The following is a 23,836-nucleotide window of genomic DNA, read 5'->3' as shown; positions in this document are numbered from 1 at the left end:
CCTGTTAGTCTTCACACCTGATGGGTTTTGGCCTTCCTGATTTTTTTGCTAAGTATGCTCATGGTACTTTTATATCCACCTTTTGTTACCTCTTCTTTCTTCCACCTTATCTAGGTGTAGTACAGGGAATACATTATTGCCACTGCTAACAACAGGCCATAGAGGCTTTATATTAAGTCAACAGTGCAAAACATCAGGGGCTTGTCACACCTTGTATGGACTGGACCTATTTTAGCTGTAACAACACATAGCCGAAGTGCAACTGTTGCCTTATTTGTTTTTCAGCTTCAGCTTAGTGATGTATAATTTTGTGGTAATACCCTAAAGAAATCATACAATATATGGTAAAGACCCAAGAAAATGAAGGGGTCATTGTGGAACTAAACCTGGGGACCAATAAGAAAGCAAGTGTAGCAACAGAGCCTTTTGGAAACATATAAAAATAACACCAAGCAGATCCAAGACAGAAGGAAGAAACTGGCATTTTATCAACATTTCCTTTCTAGTGAAGAACCTAGGATGTTGATGACTCTCTCTGGTAATTTACTGTGAAGAAATACAAGGTAAATGTGAGATTTGTGTATACCAGTTAGCAGTAATCAGTATTCATTGGATAATTTTGACTAAAAGTATTAGTGGTCAGTTCCTGAGTTCAGTGACGTATGGTAATTTATATGTCCAGCCAATAACCATCATTCTCTGAAATTCTCTATAACCTCTTCTCCATGCACAAGGCTGTAGCTGCCTGTGCTCTAGATCTGCTCTAATACAGTGCAGCTGTATAATCTGGTATCAGACTTCTGTGAAAACAGCTAAGTTGTGAGTGAGTAGCATCTGGCGCCTCCACCCACTGGCTTGAGTTGCATTTAAACTCAGGCTCCTGCTGTTGGTCCTTGCCCAACCTATGTCCTATGTATGCTATCTCTGGCCATACACCTTGCTAAGCCTAGCCTACTTAATTTCCTGGCTTGATCAGAGTCTTGACTTCTCACTGTCGACTTGGCTGTCAGTCACTAGACTGTTGGCTGAAACTGGTTACAGCCACCAGATCTGCTATGTTGTTCTTGTTTGGATACTGTGGGATTGCAACTCTTGTTTGAAAGGCTTCTTGCTGTCACCTTTGGTGTCTGTCTCACTTTGTTTTGTGGAGCAGCTTGTTCTTGTTGCTCCCTGACAGCTAATATCATTGTAGTTTGACTGATAATATCCCACCATTTGTATTTTGATTTGACCTAAGACTTTGATTAGACTGTTAATAAATTTCTAGTGCCACATATGTGTTCCTTTAGCCCACATATGTTGCACCAGATCTACAGCAGCGTATGCTTCCTTTTTACATGCTAGTTCACTGAGAATGTCCCTGTATCACTAAGTGGGCCTTCTGCTGGAATTCTCAGTCTTCCTAAGTAATCAGATGATTTACTTCTGAGCTGTCAATAAATTTTCTGCAAAACTCATTCAACCTTTCTGTACTTTAGTGTACAGAGACTTGAATAAGTTGAATCATCTCATGGTCACGGTAGCCTAAGCTATACAAGTGACCAAATTTGTCTTCTCTATCCTTTCTAAACAGCCTTCACCCATCCACAACCATGCACTAATTGTGCACATTGTCACTGACTGTCTTCATGACTGTGATCACATTGCAGCCTTGCAACTGGCTTGGAAGTACTGTTCTTCCTGTTTTTCCTGTATGCTGCCCAAGGTCTGTACAAATGTATGCACAAATATTTCAGGAAAGAATGCCCACAGAATCTTCTAGTCTCCTTCAATCTGTTCAACATTTCCTTGGCTGGGAATATTTGCTATATGGATGAACAGCAAGGTATAGTAACTGCAAGGTCAGATAAGCCTTGGCAATCTTTTCTGCAGCATCTCAGATCTGAGCTCCCGAAAATTAGTCAACTTCCTAGGATGATATGTTGTTACAGAAATTGGCAGCCTTTGTCCCATGGAAGCAGTTCAACCACTAGCATTCATTGCTTCCTGTTCAATAGTACTGGTTATAATCTGAAGACCCAAGATGCTCAGCTCAAACTCTTCCCCCTCAATGGAATACTTTTTTCCCTTCCTCTCTTCCACATCTCTTAATCTACTCTTTAGAGGAACAGCTGCAAGTGGAAATGGAGACTTCCCCATTGCTGGGACACTCTGTCTTCTTGATGCTTCTGTCTTCTATTGGTCACACCAAACTTCTAAGCATTGAAGGGTTTGGCTCTTGTTTCTGCAGAGACTCTTCAAAGATCTTGTCCATCTCGTGTTCATTAACCTTGATGCAATAAAGCTCCTGCATCTGGCACCACAGGTAGTCTACCAGAGCACACTTTAACTGGTGAGGTCATTGCCATTCATAGCGCAGTGCCAGGGAGAAACCTCAAGAACTCCCGACTGCCTCAGACCAGGGTTGCAGCATCCAGTCTCATGACTTCCATTTGGATTACAGAAGTAATGACTGCACCACAACCAGAGCCTGAGAGCAGCTCTTATGGTGTGTTGTCAATATTTATGCATCCTTTTCTACTGCAAGCAGCACTTTTGAGCCTTCTGTATGTGCACTGAATGCCAACTGCTGCATCAACTGCCCTGTTACTGTGTGCAGACCCAGTCTGCAATATTCCCTGTCACTTAAGGGTGCTTAGATGCCTGATAAGTAGGAAGCTAGACATGATTCTGTTCCTTTCTCTGCCAGGTCCCCTACTCAGCAGATAAACTCTGGCACTGCCCCCAAGATCCTGACCATGATATACTCGGTCTGTAACCAGTGGATCCACTGCACACTGTTGCTTCCTTCACTGTTGTCCAGAAGAGAACATCAACAGAAACTCAGAAGTGGACTGATCATTTTTGAATGGACCTCTATTTTGTGACAGTCATGAATGAAAATATGTTAGCAGTTAAACATGAGAAACTGCAGTAAAGACTGCCAAGAAACTTGGTCAGCAAAAATATAGAGCATTCAGTCATGAGAGCAAAATGCTTTTGCTCATGCACCATTTAGGTAAAAGAATCTCAAAAATCCCCCATATATTAACTGTATGTGCAGCCAAAGCTCTATTTTTGTATTTCTAATTCATATCTCAGATGTGTAATTAAAAAGCATGAGTTCAATGAAACAAATAACCATGAATCTACATTTTTTTAAAAGTCACGTTTCTTCACTTATTCTATGTGCCACAAACCCCAAATCATGAGTGGCTTAAAACTTACCTTTGAACAGGTTTGATTTTGCTATTCTCTTATGTTTCCCCCTCCATGGGGTCTGTCAGGGGCCACTGGAAGGTTTATCTTCAATTTTTGTTATACATACATGCCAGTAAATGCTTTGGCACCTGTTTTCTGATGCTACATGTTACATTGGACTAGGTAGAGATTCAGAGAACCTTCTAAAGTTCTCTGCTTCACTCAGAGTGAAATTTACTCTTTCACTGAGTAAATTTCAGTCATCAAGATGAATCTGGGACTTTGAACTTGAGTTCTACAGCATTTGACAAATCTCAGTATGGTCAGTGACTTTGTGATCTTTGATAATTCTAGATCTTATTCTTCACAGTATGTTTGAAAATATTGCTGAAACATATTTGCTTGGAAGGTCAACCAGAAAAAAACTCAAATGTTTGGCCTTACTAACTCCTTTAGAGCTATTGAGAATATGACAAAATAATATGAAATATTTTGGAAAACAACTGAGGAACAAAGCCAAAACAAAACATAAGCTATTTGGCTTAGACAAGCAGCTCCCAAAACATACCCCAGGAGTCTCCTATTGCCTAAATGCTACAGTGCAGTCCACAGCCAACAACCAGCTGCATGTATACATGAGGCTGTATGACCTAAGAGGTCTACTGTGACAGTTGTTAAAGGCTTGTGTTATTTTTTAGCTCCCACAGCAGAGTCTACAGAGCTTTTCAGGGTGGACATGAGTGATACACAGTATCTCTGTTGCCAGGAAATGGAACGAGGCAAATGTAATCACATCGCACTCTCATTTTTAATGCAACCCAAGGAGCTTAAGTTCCTCCCCCCACCACAAAGAAATACAAACCCCTGTACCTGTCAGCACGACCTCTACCACCACATTTTCAGCAGTTGGATTTTTGAAGGATATGATGACAGAAGAACACTGGCCAATGCATGCACTTATGCTGGTTGGTTCCATCAGCTGAGGAGGAAGACCAGTCCCCGAAAGGTAAAATATCCATTCTTTAAGCTGTAGATGAAACATGTCATTATTTATTCTTTGACAAGTCAGATCTGTACTTTGTAAGGCATTTTGCCTATTTCTTTCTTATAGTGTTCTATGTCTCTTTTCTATTGTAAGCGAACTGCTGTTTAACACTTTCTTTCTTTCTTTTTCTCTATTTCTTTATTTCTCTCTTTCTTTCTTCTTCCTTCAAGCTGTTATGTTACTCTAAGTATTGTTATCTGGAAATCAATAGTTCCAGTCTGGGAGATGTTCACATCTCCTCTTTGCATTTAACTCTATGCTACTCTGAGCACGGAGTATTTAACTTCCACATAGCTACTCAAAGCTTCCAGTGTAATGAATGGAAAGATGTAGGTGGTTGTGTCATGGTTTATACCTGGCCAGCAGTCAAACACCACGCAGCCACTTGCTCACCCTCATCTATATACTGAGCATGATGTTCTATGATATGGAATATTCAACTGGACAGTTTGGATCAGTGGCTCTGGCTGTGCTCCCTCCCACAATCTTGTGCACCTGCGCACTAGCAGGACATGGGAAGTTGAAAAGCCCTCGATTTCTTAGCAACAACTAGAAATATCAGTATATTATCAACGTTCTCCTCATACCAAATTCCATACTGGATCCAAAACACAGCACTATTCTAGCTACTAAGAAGAAAAATTAGCTCTATCACAGATGAAACTAGGACAGGTTGCAAGAGGGAAATTCAAAGCATGTATATTAGAATCTGAAAGAAGATGAAGTGAGAATTTCTCTTCAGAAAACAAAGGAAGAAGGAAAATAATTCTTTGATGGGACAGCAGTGGAATCATACAAAAAGCTAAAATTGTTACTCCAAAGATTATAAAGAACATTAACCACTGTACACAGAAGAATCGAGACTTCTGAAAAGAACTAGTAGAGTATCACCACAGAGCAGAAAAAAAGGAAAATATAATTAAATTGATATGTTCATTTTGATCATTTTTTTCAGCCTGACAGTGAAGAGCTGCCTCCCCAATATTTGCTTTTTTAAGGTTATAAAGAGTGATGTTAATAATGGCACTTATAATGGAACCTTTAAAGGTGAATGAGCAGCAAAGGTGAATGGTAAATACAAAGATACTACCATTATTTTAAATGAAATGCTTAAAGAAAATGTTTAATCTGTACATTCACGTTGCTGCTTTTAAATAATAACAATACAGACTAAAATCTGAGGCTTATTACAAACTGCTCAAAATGACCCTTTGATCTGTTTTGTTCATTATTACTCAAAAAGGTATGCATTACAAAGAGAATAGAAAAAAAAAAAACCCAAACCACTATTTTCATGATCTGAAATATTGCATATACTTCTGCATAGGCTGTCTGAAAAAATTAAGGAAAATCTATAATAGACAGGGTTCAAAAATATAACAACATATCTGGAAATGCATACAGTAAAAAGTAATATATTGAGACTTCTCAGCATAAACAGGATAAATAAAATGGCACATCGTATGTCTTCAGAAAATAGCTTTGGACAGCAAAATTGCATGCCTTTATTACAATTTTATAGAGAAATATTCAATCCAAGAAGAAAAAAGACATTTTGATCTTACTAAAGGAAATTTTTTGGTAAAAGTCATCCAAGGCTACAGGATTTTAATTTTAAAAAAAAAAAAAAAAAAAAAGGAAGAGCTCTTTATATATTGATATAGATACTACCCAATACTAAAAGTCAGAATATAAAAATAGAGCCTATGTTTTGTTTAGGATTTAAGACAGTAATTTAAATCACTGGTTTTGTGGGGACTTCTTCATTACTCAGACTAATAAGAATTAAATCTACCTCTCTTTAAAATTACATTTTATTTTGTTATTGTTGACTTAAACATGACCTATAGCCTGTTTATGGTTACAGATTTATGAGCAGGAAGCTAGCACCACTCAGTAGTAAGATTCTGACAGGAAGGCAAATGCTGCTGCTATACAGACTTCGAAGCAACACAGGACTAACTCTTTGGTGAAGGCCCTTTGCTGTTCATAGTCAACTAGAAACTGCCTAACAGTTGCCAAGCCAGTGTGCCATAGCACTTGTGTTCCTGACTCATGTTCTTCCTTACCACATCAGCGTCAAGAAGTTAAATGTAAACAGAAGGCTGAGCACACTTTGCAGGCTTATTCTGAAGGACTTGAATACAGGCATGAGCATGCCAGAAGACCATGTTTTCAGAAAGCTGGATGTGTCAAGCTATTAGTGTTCTACACTGGCTTGTTGATACTTTGTGCTTGCTTACAAACACAGTAACGAAAAAAAAAAAATTTTTGCAAACTTAATACAGAAGCTATGAGGTAGTATTAGTCTAACAATGCTTTCCAAGCCCACTGTAAATTTGTGTGAATCACTGTGATCATAGCAAGCAATTTCACATTGAGATACAGTGCAGGGGTGAAAGGAGTGCACATGTTCATATTTTGTGCAGGTGAGCTGTAAAGATCAAGTTTGAGCTTTACTGCTGAAGGCTCAGGCTCATGGTCTACAAATGTTAAAGCCTGTAGCTTCCACTCATTTTTTGTGGTTAACAATCAGAGCCATTTTGAATGCCATTGCTTCAAGTGCTGAGCACCTTTAAAACAACACACTAAAACTTTGTCAAGCTGAGCAGCTAAAGAAGGAGACAAACAAAATTAGTGGTCAGTCTGGAAAATAAAACAAGACAACCAAAAAGTTATACAGATTATAGTTCCTCTGACCCACTTTGTGATGGAGCTCAAGATTATGTATGCTCAGTGCAAGAAATCAAGAGGAAAAAATATTTAAAAAAACCCAGAATCCTAAGGCAAATAATACAAGATTAGGATCTGATATTGGGCTCAGTTTCTCTCTGATATTACTTACTACCATTAAATGCTCTACATTACACCTGGATGCACAATGTGGTGAAAGAATAGGATAATACAGATATGCTAGAACTCTGGGTGTGGGTTATATTCAAGCTGACTTTTCTGGCTGTCCCAACAAACTTCATTTCAGATTTTCACAATGATTAGAACTAAACTCAGATTCACTTTGTGAAGAGCTCTTCATACAGCTTCAAACCAGAAACAAATGAAGCAGGTAATAGCACAGAGGAGTTTCTCTCAGTTCAGCAAAGAAGCAAAATCAGTTAAGGCTTGTCCTGTAAGTACTGCCATTAACTGATTTTAGATTAGTCAGCTATTCAGCTATCAGAAGGCTTAAGTGTCCATTCAGATATATGTAATGAGAGAAATCAAGGGAGGGAAATCAATGTCAGCATGGGGGAGGTTACATTAAAAGTTGTTTGAGGCATCCACCACTGATGAGAAACATTCTTCAAGTCTTCATTAAAAAGGGCAGTTATATCTGTGCAAATATTCACTGTCAGCTATCAGTATAACAATTAGCAAGCTAAAATAGTCTAGATTAATTTAGTAAGGATTGTAGCAGTGAAAATGAATTAAAATTTACAAAATTCAAAAGATTCAGGCATAAAAAGAGCACTCAGAAATTACAAAGGATATACCAATATATTGCAATAGTTAAAGGGGTCTGGACAAAGCAGCTAGAAGGATGGGATACTGACTAAAGTTCACTGCAGATAAAAACTCGGTTTGCCATGACCTGAAAGGAGATGCACTGGATGACAAGATTCAGGTGGCAAGGCTGAATTTGTTCCTGAAAGGTTTAAATGAATGGTTGCATTGTATTATTGCTTCTGTATTTGGTGAAAAATTTATTTTTTCTTTTTTAAAAATACCCTTAAAATACTCTTAGGATCCAGACAAGCTAAGGACATTCTGTCCTATTGAACTGGCCTTGTATATATACTATTCATGTGAGAATTGCTGTATCCTTGGTTTTATCCTTAATAAATGTTTAAGAAGAGAGATCCTGAAACTAAATGCTGTGCTAACACCACCTAGAAATAAGCCAGCTGTTCAACACACTTTATCAGGAAAAAAATTGCCACATCACTTTCTTCACTATTTGTTTTCTTCATATAAAAGATTTGCTTTTGCAGTATTATTTAAAACACTACAGAAATCTCCTGGTAGCACTTAACTGGAGTAATTCACAGGTCAGCGGTCTATTAGGATATCTGAAAGTCCAAAAAGAATAGAAAGAGGAAATTGTAGAGAAAGCAAATGCTTCATTCAACAACAGCTCATGTGATGAAATATTATCATCTACATCATATCAGTGTTTGTTTTCAGATGTAATTTTTAATTAGCTAGTAGGTCATGTTGATGACTCATGCTTCTTTATTTACTTGTTTCTCATTTAAAATCAGGAAAATTCACAGAGAAAAAAATGTCAACAATTCTAAGATGCTCGAAGTATAGAGATTTTCAAACAAACTGAAAGAAAGAATTCACTTTTTCAAGTGTGTGACCTTCCAAAATTCAGATCAGATAAAAAATTTTGCTTGAGGTTGGGAAAAACATCAAGAAATTTAATTTCAGAGGTGGTAATGCTAAGAAGTGCAGGTCTTCTGGTGTTAAAAAGAGCAGAAGTAATTACCAAGAAATCTAAAATTATTCATTACTTATTCTAGCTCCTCAACCATTATGCCATGTTTTAATACTCTAAATAGAATAATTTCTGTGTAAAACTAAGGTTAAAGTAAATTACAACTTTTGAACACATTTGCATTTGTTTTTTCATTATGCATCCAACCATTAAATTTCAACTTGACCTACAGACTGAAACCCTTACTTACATGCCTATTAAAAATAATATCTAATCTGAATTCCAAGTGCTGTGGGCAGCAAACATAGTATCATACCTGTGAACATTTGAAGGTTATTGATGCCTTGTGATTGCCTCTTCCAAGGGCAGATGGACAGAATTGCACAGGTACTTCAGTGGAGGAATGAGGACAGACAATCAGCTGTACAAATACAAGAAAGCAAAGGAAAGAGAGGGGAAAAAAATCCATTATTTTGAGTCTGTTTCTGTTTTCTGCTTTGTATCAACAGTGCTGATGTTTATGTGATTAATGTGTTCCACCGGACGCATTCTCTCCTCTCAGCAAGCATAGGCTGCTAAGGCAGCAAGTGTATTGCTGTAAACAATCCTGGTGGCAGTCACTGCACGTTCACTCCCCAGAAACAACAGAGCTGGTGTTACAGATTGCTCCAAGGGCATGGACAGCAGCTCTCACAAATACCATTCAAAAATGACTTTGGTGTCTGATCATAGTGATGACACTAAAAGGTTATCACATTAACCTCCAAAGACACAAACTGGCTTATAAGGGAAATACATGGTAGGTTTTAATGAATTCTTCTGCTTACCTTTATCTAAACTAACATTGTAAATGATGTTGCTAGTTTTCTCTTCATCTGAAGTATACTACTTGAGTTTCAGTTGTGCAGGGAAAAGCAAAGTAGCTGACTACAATGGGGTCATAAATGTTTTTAAGTACTAGATAAGCAGTGAAAGAATAAAATTATGAATAATACAAATGTGAATGAGTTGAGAGAATGATCAGCTAGAATAATTGAATACACAATTACTGTGTTTATTTTTTTTTTGTTTAAAAAAGTACAAGGCTTTTAATATCATACATGTTTAAATAATGTTTGCATGTAAGAAGATATAAAAAGATGATTAATTGGAATTATGGGCACTCAAGATGTATTTGATAAAATGAATATAATTTACAACTAATAAAGGTCAAAACAACACCCTACAATACCTGGCACTGACAAGCCCTTTTATAAAGGACATGTCAGCCCTGGAAGAACAGGCTGCTAACAGGCAGTGAACAGGAGTTATTAAAACATTCATTTTTGTTTACTACATTTAATGGTTGAAAGATGTCTGACTGCACCAACAAGCCCTGCAACCTCTTCCCACCCCAGGGGTTTGGCTGCCTGTGCTCTGATACAGTGCTTGGCTCGGGGCTGAGGAAGGCTTGAGCTTAGGGCACAGCAAGGCAGGGTCCTCCACCAGCAGCCCTATCCCACCACACCCAGAGACAACCAGCAGAGCCATGATGGGGACAGGGATGGGGGCCCACTATGGCACTGGGATCACTGGCCATGGCCACAGTGCTGAGGCCAAACTGGAGGCTCCAGAGGGTGAAGCAGGGACACAGGTGTCCACTCCCAGCCCAGGGCAGAAGCCCCTGATGAGGCTTATGTTGCTTTTCCTTGCTGTTCCATGGCTTTCCTTGCCATCTCAGAGCTGGACGTGGGCAGGGGCCACGGGCATCCTGGTCCTGCCAGTCATTTTCTGTGTGTATCTATAGGGTACTGGCACACCTACGGACTGGGATGCTGGTGTACCATGAACAACGAATATTCCTACTGACCGCAGTGGGAGCTAGATTGAGCAGGAGAGAGGACAGAGCTCAGATGTAGTCAACTAATGCACAAAATCTGAAATGTTGTTCTTCTCTTTTGGGAGGTAGGTTTTAAAATAATTTATCAGAATATTGCCATAACAGTTTATTATTTTGAACACATTAACTGTCTTGTCTACTGGGGAGGTGGTATAGTATTTTTTCAAACTTTACAAATTTAATTTTATAGTTTCCACTGCAGGACAAAAAACATTTCTGGAAGGGTAAGTAGGTGGGTCTCAGGCACAGAACATGTGGCTCAGCACTCTGGGCCCACTCCTGCTTGGCAGTGACAGCACCTGGGCCTCCCATGCCGGGAGCACAGCACTGCTGCGGCGCCCACACTTCACAATCTCGTACATCCTGTAGGTGAGTGGGAACTTGAAAGCACGTTTGCCAGCAGCAGTCAATGTCACCCTCCCATGCTTGTCACTTTTGCAAGGCTTCTGTGTTACCCAGAATAACAGAACTAAGGGAGAGTGACCTCGACAAACCATCTCCATCCCCAGCTGCACCACTGCACAGAGTTCATTTAACTGTTCACCATCTAAACAGACCCCGAACAGCTCATTTCTTACTGAGTTCCTGGGCATGCTCATTATCCAGAGACCTTTTTTGAGATTTTTTACTTTCATTTGCAGTCCAATTCGTACCTACTTTGTTCAAACCAGCCAGCCCCATTTATCAAATGAAGACTTACAAATGAAGAAAGAACCTTAATGATTACCCCCTCCCAAATAATTTTGAATGAAATGAAAAAGCAAGGTAAAGACAGGTTGTCACAACATAATACATGATTAAATTAAAACTACATTTTTAAAATTTTTAGTAATTTCACTGAGAGATCTACATTATATGGGAAAATTACTCTCCCATAAAGATGAAAAAGACTGGAATTCAATTTTCAACAAGCATTACTTGACATATTATCATTACACAGAAAATGCACTGCCACAATGAATCTAAATAATCAACATGGAGTTATGCTAATCCAGCAGACCCTGCTCTGAAAGCAGAAAACATTTTTATTTTTTAGATTATAGATATGTTTGTAAAAAATTCATTTTATATTACACAGTATGATATTCTACTGTATCCAGAAAGTAAGTTGTTTTGAAACAGAACTGGGTAAAAAAAATAACTTACTTTCTACTGAAAACCAAAGAATAAATTGTTTTAAAAACTAGAATTGAGAAATAACATTAACAACATGATTAAAGAAGGTCATACTGTGCCATAATCATTCAATAAAATATGCTGAAGTTAACCCACCCCCTGCCTTTCATTTTGTTTACATAAACAAGTGTCTTCCAAGATATTCATGTGAAAGGGAACTGGTATCATTGCTTCTCATAAGATCTTAGATACAACTGTTCAAATACAGAAATTGAGTATGAAGAAGACTGAGCAACTATACACGCATTATTCCTGCTATAAATCCAACAAAGGAGGAAAATTTGTCATTAAATCTAAAAGTTTATTCTCTACTCTGTTCAAAACAATATTCTTGGTCATTAACAAACTAATAAACCTTGCAGAGACTTTTGAGACTGCACTCCTCTCTGCCAGCCATTCTTTATTAAGTTATTTTTCCTCAATAAAATGTGTTTCACAGCCGATCAGGATGTAAGACAGCTTCCTGAAAAAGGTTTAGGCTCGTTATAAGCCAGGAGAATAGCAAGCTAAAAAATTTGAGTGAAAGCATGTTTCTTTTTGGCAATACAGATGATCCCATTTCTAAGAGGTTTTTTGTACATTTAAGTTACATCATAAACATATGTGTGTATAAATATAATACACATACATGTGAAATCTGTCCATGTATTTATATAGAAGGAAAGAACTACGTTGGGGAACACAGCATTACTGATGATTGAAAATTTTCATCTGTTAAATGCTGAACATGAATCCTTCTCTACTAGAGATAAAGAAAGCTGTGGTTAGGAAAGAAACACAAAATTCAACATCCCAATGTCTGTTCCCCCAGAAACTCATAATGCCCAATATGCTAATAAAAAAGAAGTTAGGAATTTTGCAGCAAACTTATAAGAGTTCAATTCTGTTCCAACTTTTAGAGAATTTGTCAGCATTTATAAAGATGTTAAGTTAACCCATACAGTGTAACGCTGACAAGAAGAGAAACAAAAATCAGGCATGGCTTCTTAAAAAGAATAAAAAAAGAAAAAAAAGAAATGATAATCCAAATCACACTAAAAGAAATCCTTGAATACTTTTATCAAATTCTTGAAAGAAAGCCAGGACAGTACTTTCCATTTAAAGCTGGTTTAGACTACAATTGCAAAGCTGCTAACAAGATACATATACTTTTCTCATTTTCATCAGTTTACAAAGAAGTTAATGGAGCTGCTCCTAATTTACATGAAGCTGACATGAGATTTAAAGCCTTCGAATTCCATTTAGACTTCATTAAGCACCCAAAAGTTCAGGAATACTTAAACATAATTCAACTGGACCTCAGGAAAGCCTATTATTAATGATGTCAGTACTTGAAGTTGAATCATATCTATAGAAAATAATCCCTTGTGGTATTTCAGTAATGCCTTCTGTTGCAAACTGGAACTGGAACAAACTTCCACACACATGGAAGAATGATAAATATGATATATGAATATGATTAAACTCTGAAATATTAGTCAAAATTTTGTTTAATATTTCAGGCAATCTCTAAGAAAGATAAAATTTTCTCTGATATTTCTGTTGAATCTAGTTTAGCTAATATAAGTCAGTGACTGACAAAATCCATTTGAGATATTTTCTGACAGCCCAATGTCTTCAGCAGCTCTACATCTTAGATGACATAAATCCAAATATGGATAATTATATGAAATATTAAAATTAATTATGCAGAATTCTAAAATAACTTTACTAATTCTCTTCAAACACTACCTATCCTAATTGAACAATCCCGTCTTCAATCTATTGTTCTAATAACTTGCTCTTTATTGTTACATTTTATCTGAGGATTGCTCAAATCAGAATTTTTCTGCTGACAAGAAAGCATTAGTTACTTTAAAGAACGCAGAAACTTAAATAATTAATATGGGAAACTTCTTCCACACATCACAAAGACATTAAAACAGGCATTAATATAAACTAATTGCTGAAACATAGGTTACAGTTTATAAGAACAAGCAGTAATCTTCTGGAAGTTGAACACAGTGCTGTATGGAGGGACTAAACCTAGGATGCAGTATATTCAGGAGAAGTAGGTATTTAAACAACACCCCCTGCCTTTGTTATCAAAACTGTGAAGGAAATCACATTACCGCTACAAACATGGGTCTGCAACGTAAAAAAAAAAAAAAAGTTCATAAAGGGACAAATACATAAAATGTATACTAGGTAGTTGCTTATAGCAAATTCACAAAAGCTATCCTTTAACTGGAAGAACTACTGTAATTCACAAACAACATTTCAGAATTCAATACATAAAAAATATATAGCACTGAGTATTCTATTAAGAAGAAAAGAAAGAAAATTACTGCAATTAGTGTTGAATGTGCCTTTTGTTACACAATGTAATGCAGTTATTGGTGATAGGTGAATCTCTGGTGATAAATCAGGGAAGTTGAAAGGAGAAGATTATTTTTTTTTTTTAATATCCTGGACAAGGGAACATACAATCTGCAGGAGCCAAAAGTCACTATAATTAAATCTAATCCACCTCTATGCCAATGACAAACATAACATATATAATACTCCTAGGTTATTAATATAATTCACATCCATTACTTTTCTTAGCTCCTATTCAAATACCAATTGATTAAATGATTAGTAATAGAGCTTGTTGAGTTTTAACATAACGTATGAAGATATGTTAATATGCATGACATAAAAGACAAACTAAAATAAAGATTACAGAATCACAGAATCATCTAGGTTGGAAAAAACCTTGAAGATCATCTAGTCCAACCATCAACCCAACACTGACCATTCCCAACTACACCATATCCCTAAGCGCTATGTCAACCCGACTCTTAAACACCTCCAGGGATGGGGACTCCACCACCTCCCTGGGCAGCCCATTCCAACGCCTAACGACCCGTTCTGTAAAGAAATGCTTCCTAATATCCAGTCTAAACCTTCCCTGGCACAACTTGAGGCCATTACTTCTTGTCCTATTGCTTATTACTTGGTTGAAGAGACTCATCCCCATCTCTCTGTAATCTCCTTTCAGGTAGTTGTAGAGGGCAATGAGGTCTCCCCTCAGCCTCCTCTTCTCCAGACTAAACAACCCCAGTTCCCTCAGCCGCTCCTCGTACAACCTGTGCTCCAGACCCTTCACCAGCTTCGTTGCCCTTCTCTGGACACGCTCGAGTCATTCAATGTCCTTTTTGTAGTGAGGGGCCCAAAAGTGAACACAGTCATCGAGGTGCGGCCTCACCAGTGCTGAGTACAGGGGTAAGATCACTTCCCTGTCCCTGCTGGCCACGCTATTGCTGATGCAAGCCAGGATGCCGTTGGCCTTCTTGGCCACCTGGGCACACTGCTGGCTCATGTTCAGCCGGCTGTCAATCAACACCCCCAGGTCCCTCTCTGACTGGCAGCTCTCCAGCCACTCCTCCCCAAGCCTGTAGCGCTGCTGGGGTTGTTGTGGCTGAACTGCTGAACCCAGCATTTGGCCTTATTGAAAGTCCTACAGTTGGCCTTAGCCCATTGCTCCAGCCTGTCCAGGTCTCTCTGCAGAGCCTCCCTACCCTCGAGCAGATCAACACTCCCACCCAACTTGGTGTTGTCTGCAAACTTACTGAGGTTGCACTCGATCCCCTTGTCTAGATCATCAATAAAGATGTTAAACAGGAGCGGCCCCAAAACCGAGCCCTGGGGGACACCACTCGTGACCAGCCACCAACTGGATTTAACTCCGTTCACCACAACTCTTTGGGCCCGGCCATCCAGCCAGTTTTTTACCTAGCAAAGCGTGTGCCCATCCAAGCCACGATCAGCCAGTTTCGCCAGGAGAATGCTGTGGGAAATGGTGTCAAAGGCCTTACTAAAGTCAAGGTAGACAACATCCACAGCTTTTCCCTCATCCAATAAGCAGGTCGCCCTGTTGTAGAAGGAGATCAGGTTTGTCAAGCAGGACCTGCCTTTCATAAACCCACGCTGACTGGGCCTGATCATCTGGTTGTCCCGCATGTGTTGTGTGATGGTCCTCAGGATGAGCTGCTCCATCAGCTTCCCGAGCACCAATGTCAAGTTGACAGGCCTGTAATTTCCCGGATCATCCTTCCGACCCTTCTTATATATGGGCGTCACATTGGCCAGTTTCCAATATGTCAGGACCTCCCCGGTCAGCCAGGACTGCTGGTAAATGCTGGAAAGCGGCTTGGCGAGCAGCCCGGCCAGCTCCTTCAGCACCCTCGGGTGTATCCCGTCCAGTGCCATAGACTTGTGTGTGTCTATGTGATGCAGCAGGTCACTGACTATCTCCTCCTGGATTGTGGGAGGGTCGTTCTCCCAGTCTCTGGGAGTATTCACAGTATTCCAAGATGGTTTATACTTTTAATTTAATGTAATACTCTGTATGTAAAATATAGGGCAGTTCAGTAAATAAGTGTGATCTCCTTTAGCTGTTTTCTTTAGAGCCCCTTTTAAGAACATTTGGTCTTGTACTATTATATTTGAGGTTGAAAGCTGTTTAGTTTCTGAAAGCCAAAAATGCACATATTATAACTTCATAGCAGTCCTCTGTTTTCCCTATACAATCCGTTTCCTATCTTCTCAGTTTCATTTTAGGATCTTATTACAATATTCCTCCAACTAGCCACTATAAACCAACTAGCACAGATACAATCATAGAATCATAGAATAGTTTGGATTGGAAGGAACCAACCAGCCCTGTGTTATCCTCCTCGTGTCTAGAAAAGGTGAAATTGCCATTTCTTTCCTGTCCGTAACAGGTTTCTTCATTTTCTTTTTTCATGTTAAAGCTTCTATATTCACATCCTAATAAGAGGTCCCCTTAACTCCTTGCACCAGTTTCCATGCATCCTCCCTTTTTCTCATCTCCCCATCAAAGAAAGGACACATATTTAATAGCATTAATTGTTAAAAACATCCAAAGAGTTTATAAAGGACCTGTACTATTAACTAGTAAACAATGGTTAAAAATATTTTTGAGAATTCTGACCATCTAGAACTCCAGCCAATCTCCATGAAAATGTGAAAGCTGAGCCCATCTATGCAACTCTCAGTCCCTGAAAGAATGAAAATGTTAGGCAGAAAGATGAAAGGGCTTCTGTTATGGGGAAGGAAAATGTAGTGTACATAATAGTAATAGGATGAAGATTTTCTTGGTAGAAATCAGTCTCAGGGTAAATGTGAGTTTGAAGAATAAAATGATTCAAGGTATTTGCTTGAAGCTTTATTGCAGCCAAATTGATCAAATTCTTATTCATAGAGCCTGCAAGTTGGTTATAACTGCCAACTTATATTCTTACATTAACATTTTATCTACTTACCTAAATATTTACCTAGTTATCCTGTTGATTCTTAGAAACTTGTGAAGCTTCTAATACAGCTGGCTAGTTTACAACTTCTCCTCCTAATATCTCCTGAATATTATTTGCAACCAACTCTGCAGTCCTTCTCAAAACCATTCCACAAACCATTCCAGGGGGGGGAAAAAAAAAAAATCTATACTTCAGCTTGCGTTGTTTTTCAAGTTTAATTGTTTTTGTCCTCAAGCTATAAAATCTCTAGAATACATACTTATAATGCCTCTAATCCTTGAGACTCTGTCATGCATTCTGAACCCACAGTACAATACAAAATTCTATATGTTTTGAAAAGAAGGGTCTCTTTGAACACTTTTGTGAAAGCACAGAAATCTTACTTACAGGGTGTTTTGGATCAGTCTCAGTTGAAAAATTGCTAGGATTGCTGTTAACAATTTCTAGCTCCAGAGTTTCATGTGTAGGATTCAAGAGAGGTATGTATAGACAAGCACATCTGGAAAAAATACATATAAGCAATGACTATTAATTACAAAGCTTCTTCCATTGCATTTTATTATTCATCACCTGTTTTCTTTCTTGAAAAGTTTGTACTTTTTAAAATAAGAATTATGTTTTATTGCATTAGCAGTTTCCCACTAGTATGGGCACATATTTAATAGCATTAATTAGTATTATTAATAACTATTAATAACAATAAAAACTTGTAGTAATAACCATTCTAATACTTGGGTTACTTGTAAGGGCAGAATTTGTCTTGCTGTACTTCAGTTGCCAGAAAGTTGGTTTAAGTTAGTTGGTTAAAAGGACTGTCTAGCTCCCTCAATACTCAACAAGGAGAACTGGTCCTAATGTCAATCACTAGGATGTGGAATCACTTTTCACTGTCTACAGGAGGAGCCTAAACTTAATACCTTAAACTGGATGCTTAACTTTTAGATAGGAGGAAATTAATCCTAGTGTCTTTGATACCACAGATTCATATTTATTCCTAGGCTCCAATTTGCAGATTTATGTCTCACCTTTCTTTCCTTACTTTCTGTAGATCTGACTTTGGAATAAAACATTTTAGTCAAATAGATAATTCGGAGTGCAAAGGCCAACAAAAAAATTGGTTCCAAAAAGTAAAATAATTTAAAATATATTTTATTATTCTGTAGTCTATCCATGGACTCATAGTCTGCCTCAGGAAAAGCAATGGACAGAAATTAAAGGTAATCAGATAAATGCTATCTGTAACTCCTTTTTGTCTAAGCAGTGGTTTACAGGAAAAGCTTGTAATTAAGTGGTTCTGTCAATAGCTTTTGATTTAGTGCCACTAGGCAGCCATTCTTCTTGATCATCTTGTAACCTTGAGATCTCAAAACAAACTTACTTCCACACCAGCCATTTCAATGGAGGTTCTGCGTGCTCCCCTCCTCTTTCTTCCTCTGCATAGACTCAAAATCTGTTTCATTTTGTACAATTGTTGTGTTGTTCATTATAGCATAATGGTAAGTCATTATGTTGCACATGTAGAGTATGTATTTTAATGAGTATTGTGGCTGTCTCAGAACAAAGATTGGAGTATGCTGATTGCCTAAATGTTATGCTTTAAATCAGCTGGCACTCCATTTTATAGGCTGTCTTTTATTTTCTAATTAAAGAATAAACAAACACAAGATACCTTCAAAAGGGAGCACAGTTTTCAAAATTATTTGTAAGACTCCCAAAAAATCCTCTATTCTGATCAAAATAATATATTATTTGCCTTTAACAAAGATATATGACTATAAATCACATTTTCATTATAACACCAAGGGACACAGAAAAGAGACTCAAGGTGAATCAGTGAAAATAGTAAATAAAAAAAGTTTGAAAAATGAGATACATATATTGGTTTTGCCATAATTTATCTACCTAATGGATATTCCCCTCTAGCCAAAGTTGTGGCAGCTCAACTGCTAGATTGCTCCACATATCTATCCTCTGGAAAAAATTAGTCCTTTAATCATAGCTAAATCAGTAAGGAAAAAGAAAATATAAAAAGCAACATTCAGAAGAGAAAGTATTTCAGTCAAGCTTTACAACTGTAACTTCAGGCCCTAAAACTTGTGTACAGGTGGGATCCTTCCAACATGTGCAGTGATATAAATCTGCAGCAGCTGAGTGGCAGACCTGTTTTTGACTATCACTGAAGGCTCAACTGCAGAGAGTGGAGAAATACCAGGAAATTTTCACACAAGAACTTCAGATTCACTTGATAATCCCCATTTTTCACATTTACCATTTCTAGCCTTTACATTTTCGTCTGGTCTCTTTCATACATAACACTTTGCCAAAGGGAAAACTGTGTTGGAATATCTGAAGTTTCAGTAAGCAACTATTTGACTTTTAGAGGTTCTCCAAGTGATAAAAATCCATTAAGAACCTCTGCCACCCCACACAGATTGACAACCACAGTTATGCTAGAAAAAATTGTTGCATATGACAGTAAATTCAAGACCACTGTGAACATGATTTGACTGACTCATCTTCAATGACTCTACTGTGGAGCCCGTAACAGGATGGATAAATGAAGATGGAGAATATCAAGGAGAAGGTTTCCTTGCTTAGAGGCACATGCTAAAGGATGTGATAAATCTACCTTGACAGAAACAAGAAGCAGATCTGCCTGTGATAAACCCAAAATGTTAGGGTATCTGAAGAAGGATTAATAGATAAACTGTTAGAATTTCTTCTTTTCTCTTTCAAGAATTGATCAGAAATTGATTATAAATGTATCAATGGGTTCTTGGCTCTTAATGCAGTTTCAACTGATGTTTCAAGGACAAAATTCTTGAATTTTTCAGATTGATAGCAAAAAGAATGCACCAAGCACATAATAAAAAACATTACTCCTGGAAAGATATCACATACGATAATGCTTCTTCCACATTCAAGGAAAAGGTGATAGAATGGAAGTTAGTCTCTTAAAGAACTACAAAGCTTCACCAATCAGAAATGCTTTAAACATTTTATGACATTTGCAGTCAATATGTTTCTGGGAACATAGCAAGGAAGTACACCCATTCAAACCAAAACAAATTAATATCTTTCTTAAACAGACAACACATAAACTTCTACCTGCATTGACTTTACATATTCAGCATGCATTAATGCAGCTAATTGATTTGGACTAGCTCATCTTTTCAGCAGGTAGAGTAATTCTCAGTAATTTAAGTGTAACCTCAATGCCATCATGGGTTACAATTGTCAAAAATTTTGCACTTCAAGAAGAGGACATTATGCTGATGACACAACAGAAGTAAATTTCTGGAAAAAGGAGAGTGTTGAAAGAAATAACTGAACAAAAAGCAGGAGGCTTTATGAAACCAAGAATATGGCAGATAATGCAGACACAAAAGGAAGAAGTTTGTCAGTTTTGTCATCCTGTTTTATAATACATATATAAAAAGATATATGAAAGAGACTACTGTTAATTTCCTGTTATACATTATTGTTGCTGCTGTTGCTGATAATTAGTTAAATAGTACTTCTCTGTCCTTCCATCACTATCTGCCTAGGGCAGATATAGATGAGTTCATTTACATATGCATAGGAATTATAACATGCATCTACATGTAAAGTGAAAAGAAATCTCATTTGAAGAAATGGAATCCAATATATTTGAGATGATCATTTTGACAGGCAAGTGTTGTAGTTAATGGAGCTAATCCTTTCCAACATACATTTTATATGCAGTAGAAAAGGATGACTTGCCATTCTCAGCCAGACCATTAGTACATGTAGTTCACAGGTAGTGCATGCTAAAGAAAATTCTGAATGCCAGATAGTCTGAATGAAAAGGTTTTAAGTTATTTCTAACTACTAACAGTGTCACCCTACATAGTAGAGAAAAATTATGGGTTTTACTCCAAACAGCCCAGAATTTTAAAGTAAAAACCAGGAAATAGACAGCCCTACTGATTTTCTTAGAAAAACATAATAACAAAGGCATTGCCCATTAACTCTGGTCTGTGTATCATATATGAACAGCAGAATATATTCACCCACAAAAACTTAATCAGGTGAAATTTCATATTGTACTCTCTAACATTTTTTGCTCAGTCTGTAATGTATATTAATTATAGATTTAGTCAAAGATAAGATATACAGAAGTAAGTGGAATTTATCATTCAGAAGAGCAGTGTCCACAGAACCTACTACTAGGCAGTGGAAAAGCACTACTGAAATTCTGGCATTCTTGAAAGTCTTTTCCTAAAAGTTTTGATTTCTGTCTTGAAAATTATGCTATCAAAATGCAAGATGAAATGTTGTTGAAGGAAGACAAAAATTTGAATTGGGTTCATTTCTCTGTCTGCTCTAAGTAGCTCATTTTCTTAACACTTGCAGTGTTCCAACCATGTCTACCCCCAGGATCTGCTGGATAGAAGTTGTATTACTTTGCCATTTCTTGAGAAGTTAAAAGAAATTGCTAACTGGTATAACAAACATTTGTAAAGCAGGACTGTCAGATATATTCCTAGTACAGAAAGAGGGGAAAAAAAAAAAAAAAAAAAGAAAAGAAAAGAAAACAAACCTACAGAACTCTGTATTACGGATATGTATTATTATAGTCTGCAGTATTTTCAGAGTGATTTCTATATAAGGACTTCAAAGGAAGCCTACCTATAGGCTACAATTCCATTTCAATTTTTTTCTCCAAAGAGAATTTCACCCATATCTATTAAAATTATCTGCAAACTACTTTAGTACAAAACCAGCACTATTCTGGCTTTTTGATGTAAACTCTTCATATGTTTTCCATGATACTTCAAACCAGTGACCAAGTTCAGCACTATGAACTACATACTTACTTTCCAAGCTCACATTCTATTTCAGGTAGACTAGTTGGCAATGGTTTCTCTACAATCAACTTCAGTGCATACCAAAACTCTCCAATGATATCTGACAGGAATATGACACTAAAAACAGAATCATAAGCTTAATATAACACAGCATTTGTGCAGACAATAAAAAATATACAGATTAAAATTCAGGAAAAGCCTAATGAGTTCAACACGGTGAGTTCTTTAATTAGCTCCCAGTTTTCCTGTAATACTTCTTGCTGGTATCTGAATTCAGCTACCAAAACTAATAATATTTATAATTACTGATGCAACAAAATCACTTCTTCACCTTTCTTAACTTTTTAGCATAAAAAGTTGTTTGTTGGCTTTTTGTTTGTTTGGGTTTGTTGTTTTGTGGGGTTTTTTTAAATACAGCTCAAAGCATTTCAACTGCTAACTTACAAGAGTAAGCTTTAATTTCATTTCAGTGTCAGTATTTTCTTTTTAGACATTTTGAACTCAAAGGACAAAGAAACAGAAATAATATTAGTTAGTTTTATAAAGGAAAATCTTTTCAAATCTAGAGATGAAAATTGAGGAATAGATACAGACACATTTATATGAGCATGACAAAGAGATATGCTTCAAAGGAATATTCGATATACTGCTTTGATATACAATCAAATGTTGTCATGACTGAAAATTGCTTGCTGCTAGGTGAGATATGTACAGCAGTATATTTCTGTGACAGACATTCTAACACATTCCTTTCCTATTGCAGATTTCTTCTTCTATTTCTTGGGGTTTTTGAGTAGCAGAGTCATAATATTAAACCAAAGCACTGTAAGCATATAAAAACTTACATGAAATGCACCGTGCAAACCCATGACCCACTAAGGACCAGTTCTCATTCTAAATGATAGATAACTATGTCTGCTCCATGACTTTATGGTTCCAGACTATCCTCTGTGCCAACAGAGCCTTTAAAGTGAGCATAAAACAGCTTAGGAAAGAATCATCCATTTGAAAAGGTACACCTGCGACAAACACTTTTATAACATTTCTTCCCAGCTGCTACCATAGCAAAGGAAACAGAGCATGGTTTCAGAAAAAAAAAGGTAATAGTGTAGATGTAATGTGGAAGTACTTCTTTCCAGCTGTAACTGTAGTCCTTGGGAGCTATTGCAATTTAAAGCAGCTATTAGACAGCTTTCTAGTACAGTACTGCATAATTATATTGAACATGTACAGGTGTGCTTTATGTCATCTTTGCATATATCCCCCTAAGTCCCAGTCTATCAATTGGCTGAGCCCGAAGTTTTGCCAGTTAAAAAATCCTTTATTTTGTTATTTGGAAATTCTGCACTTCAAAAACACCAGAAATAATATCTGGCATGAAAAGATGAGGTTTATTCTCATTTACAGCTTCAGAATGCATAAGTTCTACAAAGTCCCACAGAAAAAAATATTTAATAGCATGATAACAGTACTCATTTTTATAAAATAGTATTGCTTGAAAGTGGTATTGTACAATGATACCTGCCATTATTCTGGTCTTTGGAAAAATCAATACAAGCAAATTGAACAAAATGTTGAAACACATGGACTTTGGCTTTGTAAACATTGGGTCTTTGAACACAAGTCATCTGTCTCTGCCCTCCTCATAAACCACCACTCCACCCTCCTCCCCATCCTCATATTTTTGCCAGTCAATTTATATAATTAAAAAACAGGGAATTGCTTTTCAATCAGCCCTTCAACTAAATAATGCCTTGCTAACCAAATTCCAGGAAAGTATGTTTTGCAATTCTACACTCTTCAGTTAGTTGCTGAACTGGTTCAACTGAAACTAAGACCAAGAGGTCATCTGTCTTTGTATTGTTAATTATCCTACCTGCATGATTTTGTTGTGATTTCCAACGTAATGAAAAATTTGTAATTTAAAACCTCTCCATATTAATTTAGTAGATCATTGATTAATGGAAGATTCTGAAGCTAAATGGA

General features: G+C 37.2%; 1 protein-coding gene across 1 annotated transcript in view; it reads right to left on the bottom strand.

Annotated features, from left to right (window-relative positions):
* Window positions 1-23,836, bottom strand: part of CFAP47 (cilia and flagella associated protein 47) — a 347,392-nt gene that overhangs the window by 75,296 nt on the left and 248,260 nt on the right. Inside the window, exons 53-56 of the mRNA XM_074816879.1 lie at window positions 21,860-21,967; window positions 17,406-17,517; window positions 8,980-9,084; window positions 4,051-4,207 (exon numbers count right to left, since the gene is read on the bottom strand). Coding sequence (XP_074672980.1) covers window positions 4,051-4,207; window positions 8,980-9,084; window positions 17,406-17,517; window positions 21,860-21,967 — 482 coding nt within the window. The remainder of the gene's footprint in view (window positions 1-4,050; window positions 4,208-8,979; window positions 9,085-17,405; window positions 17,518-21,859; window positions 21,968-23,836) is intronic.

This window comes from Strix aluco, chromosome 2 (assembly GCF_031877795.1).
Source record: "Strix aluco isolate bStrAlu1 chromosome 2, bStrAlu1.hap1, whole genome shotgun sequence".
Lineage (NCBI taxonomy): Eukaryota > Metazoa > Chordata > Aves > Strigiformes > Strigidae > Strix > Strix aluco.
Note: the sequence above shows the minus strand (reverse complement) of the source record. Positions and strands in the feature narration are given on the sequence as shown.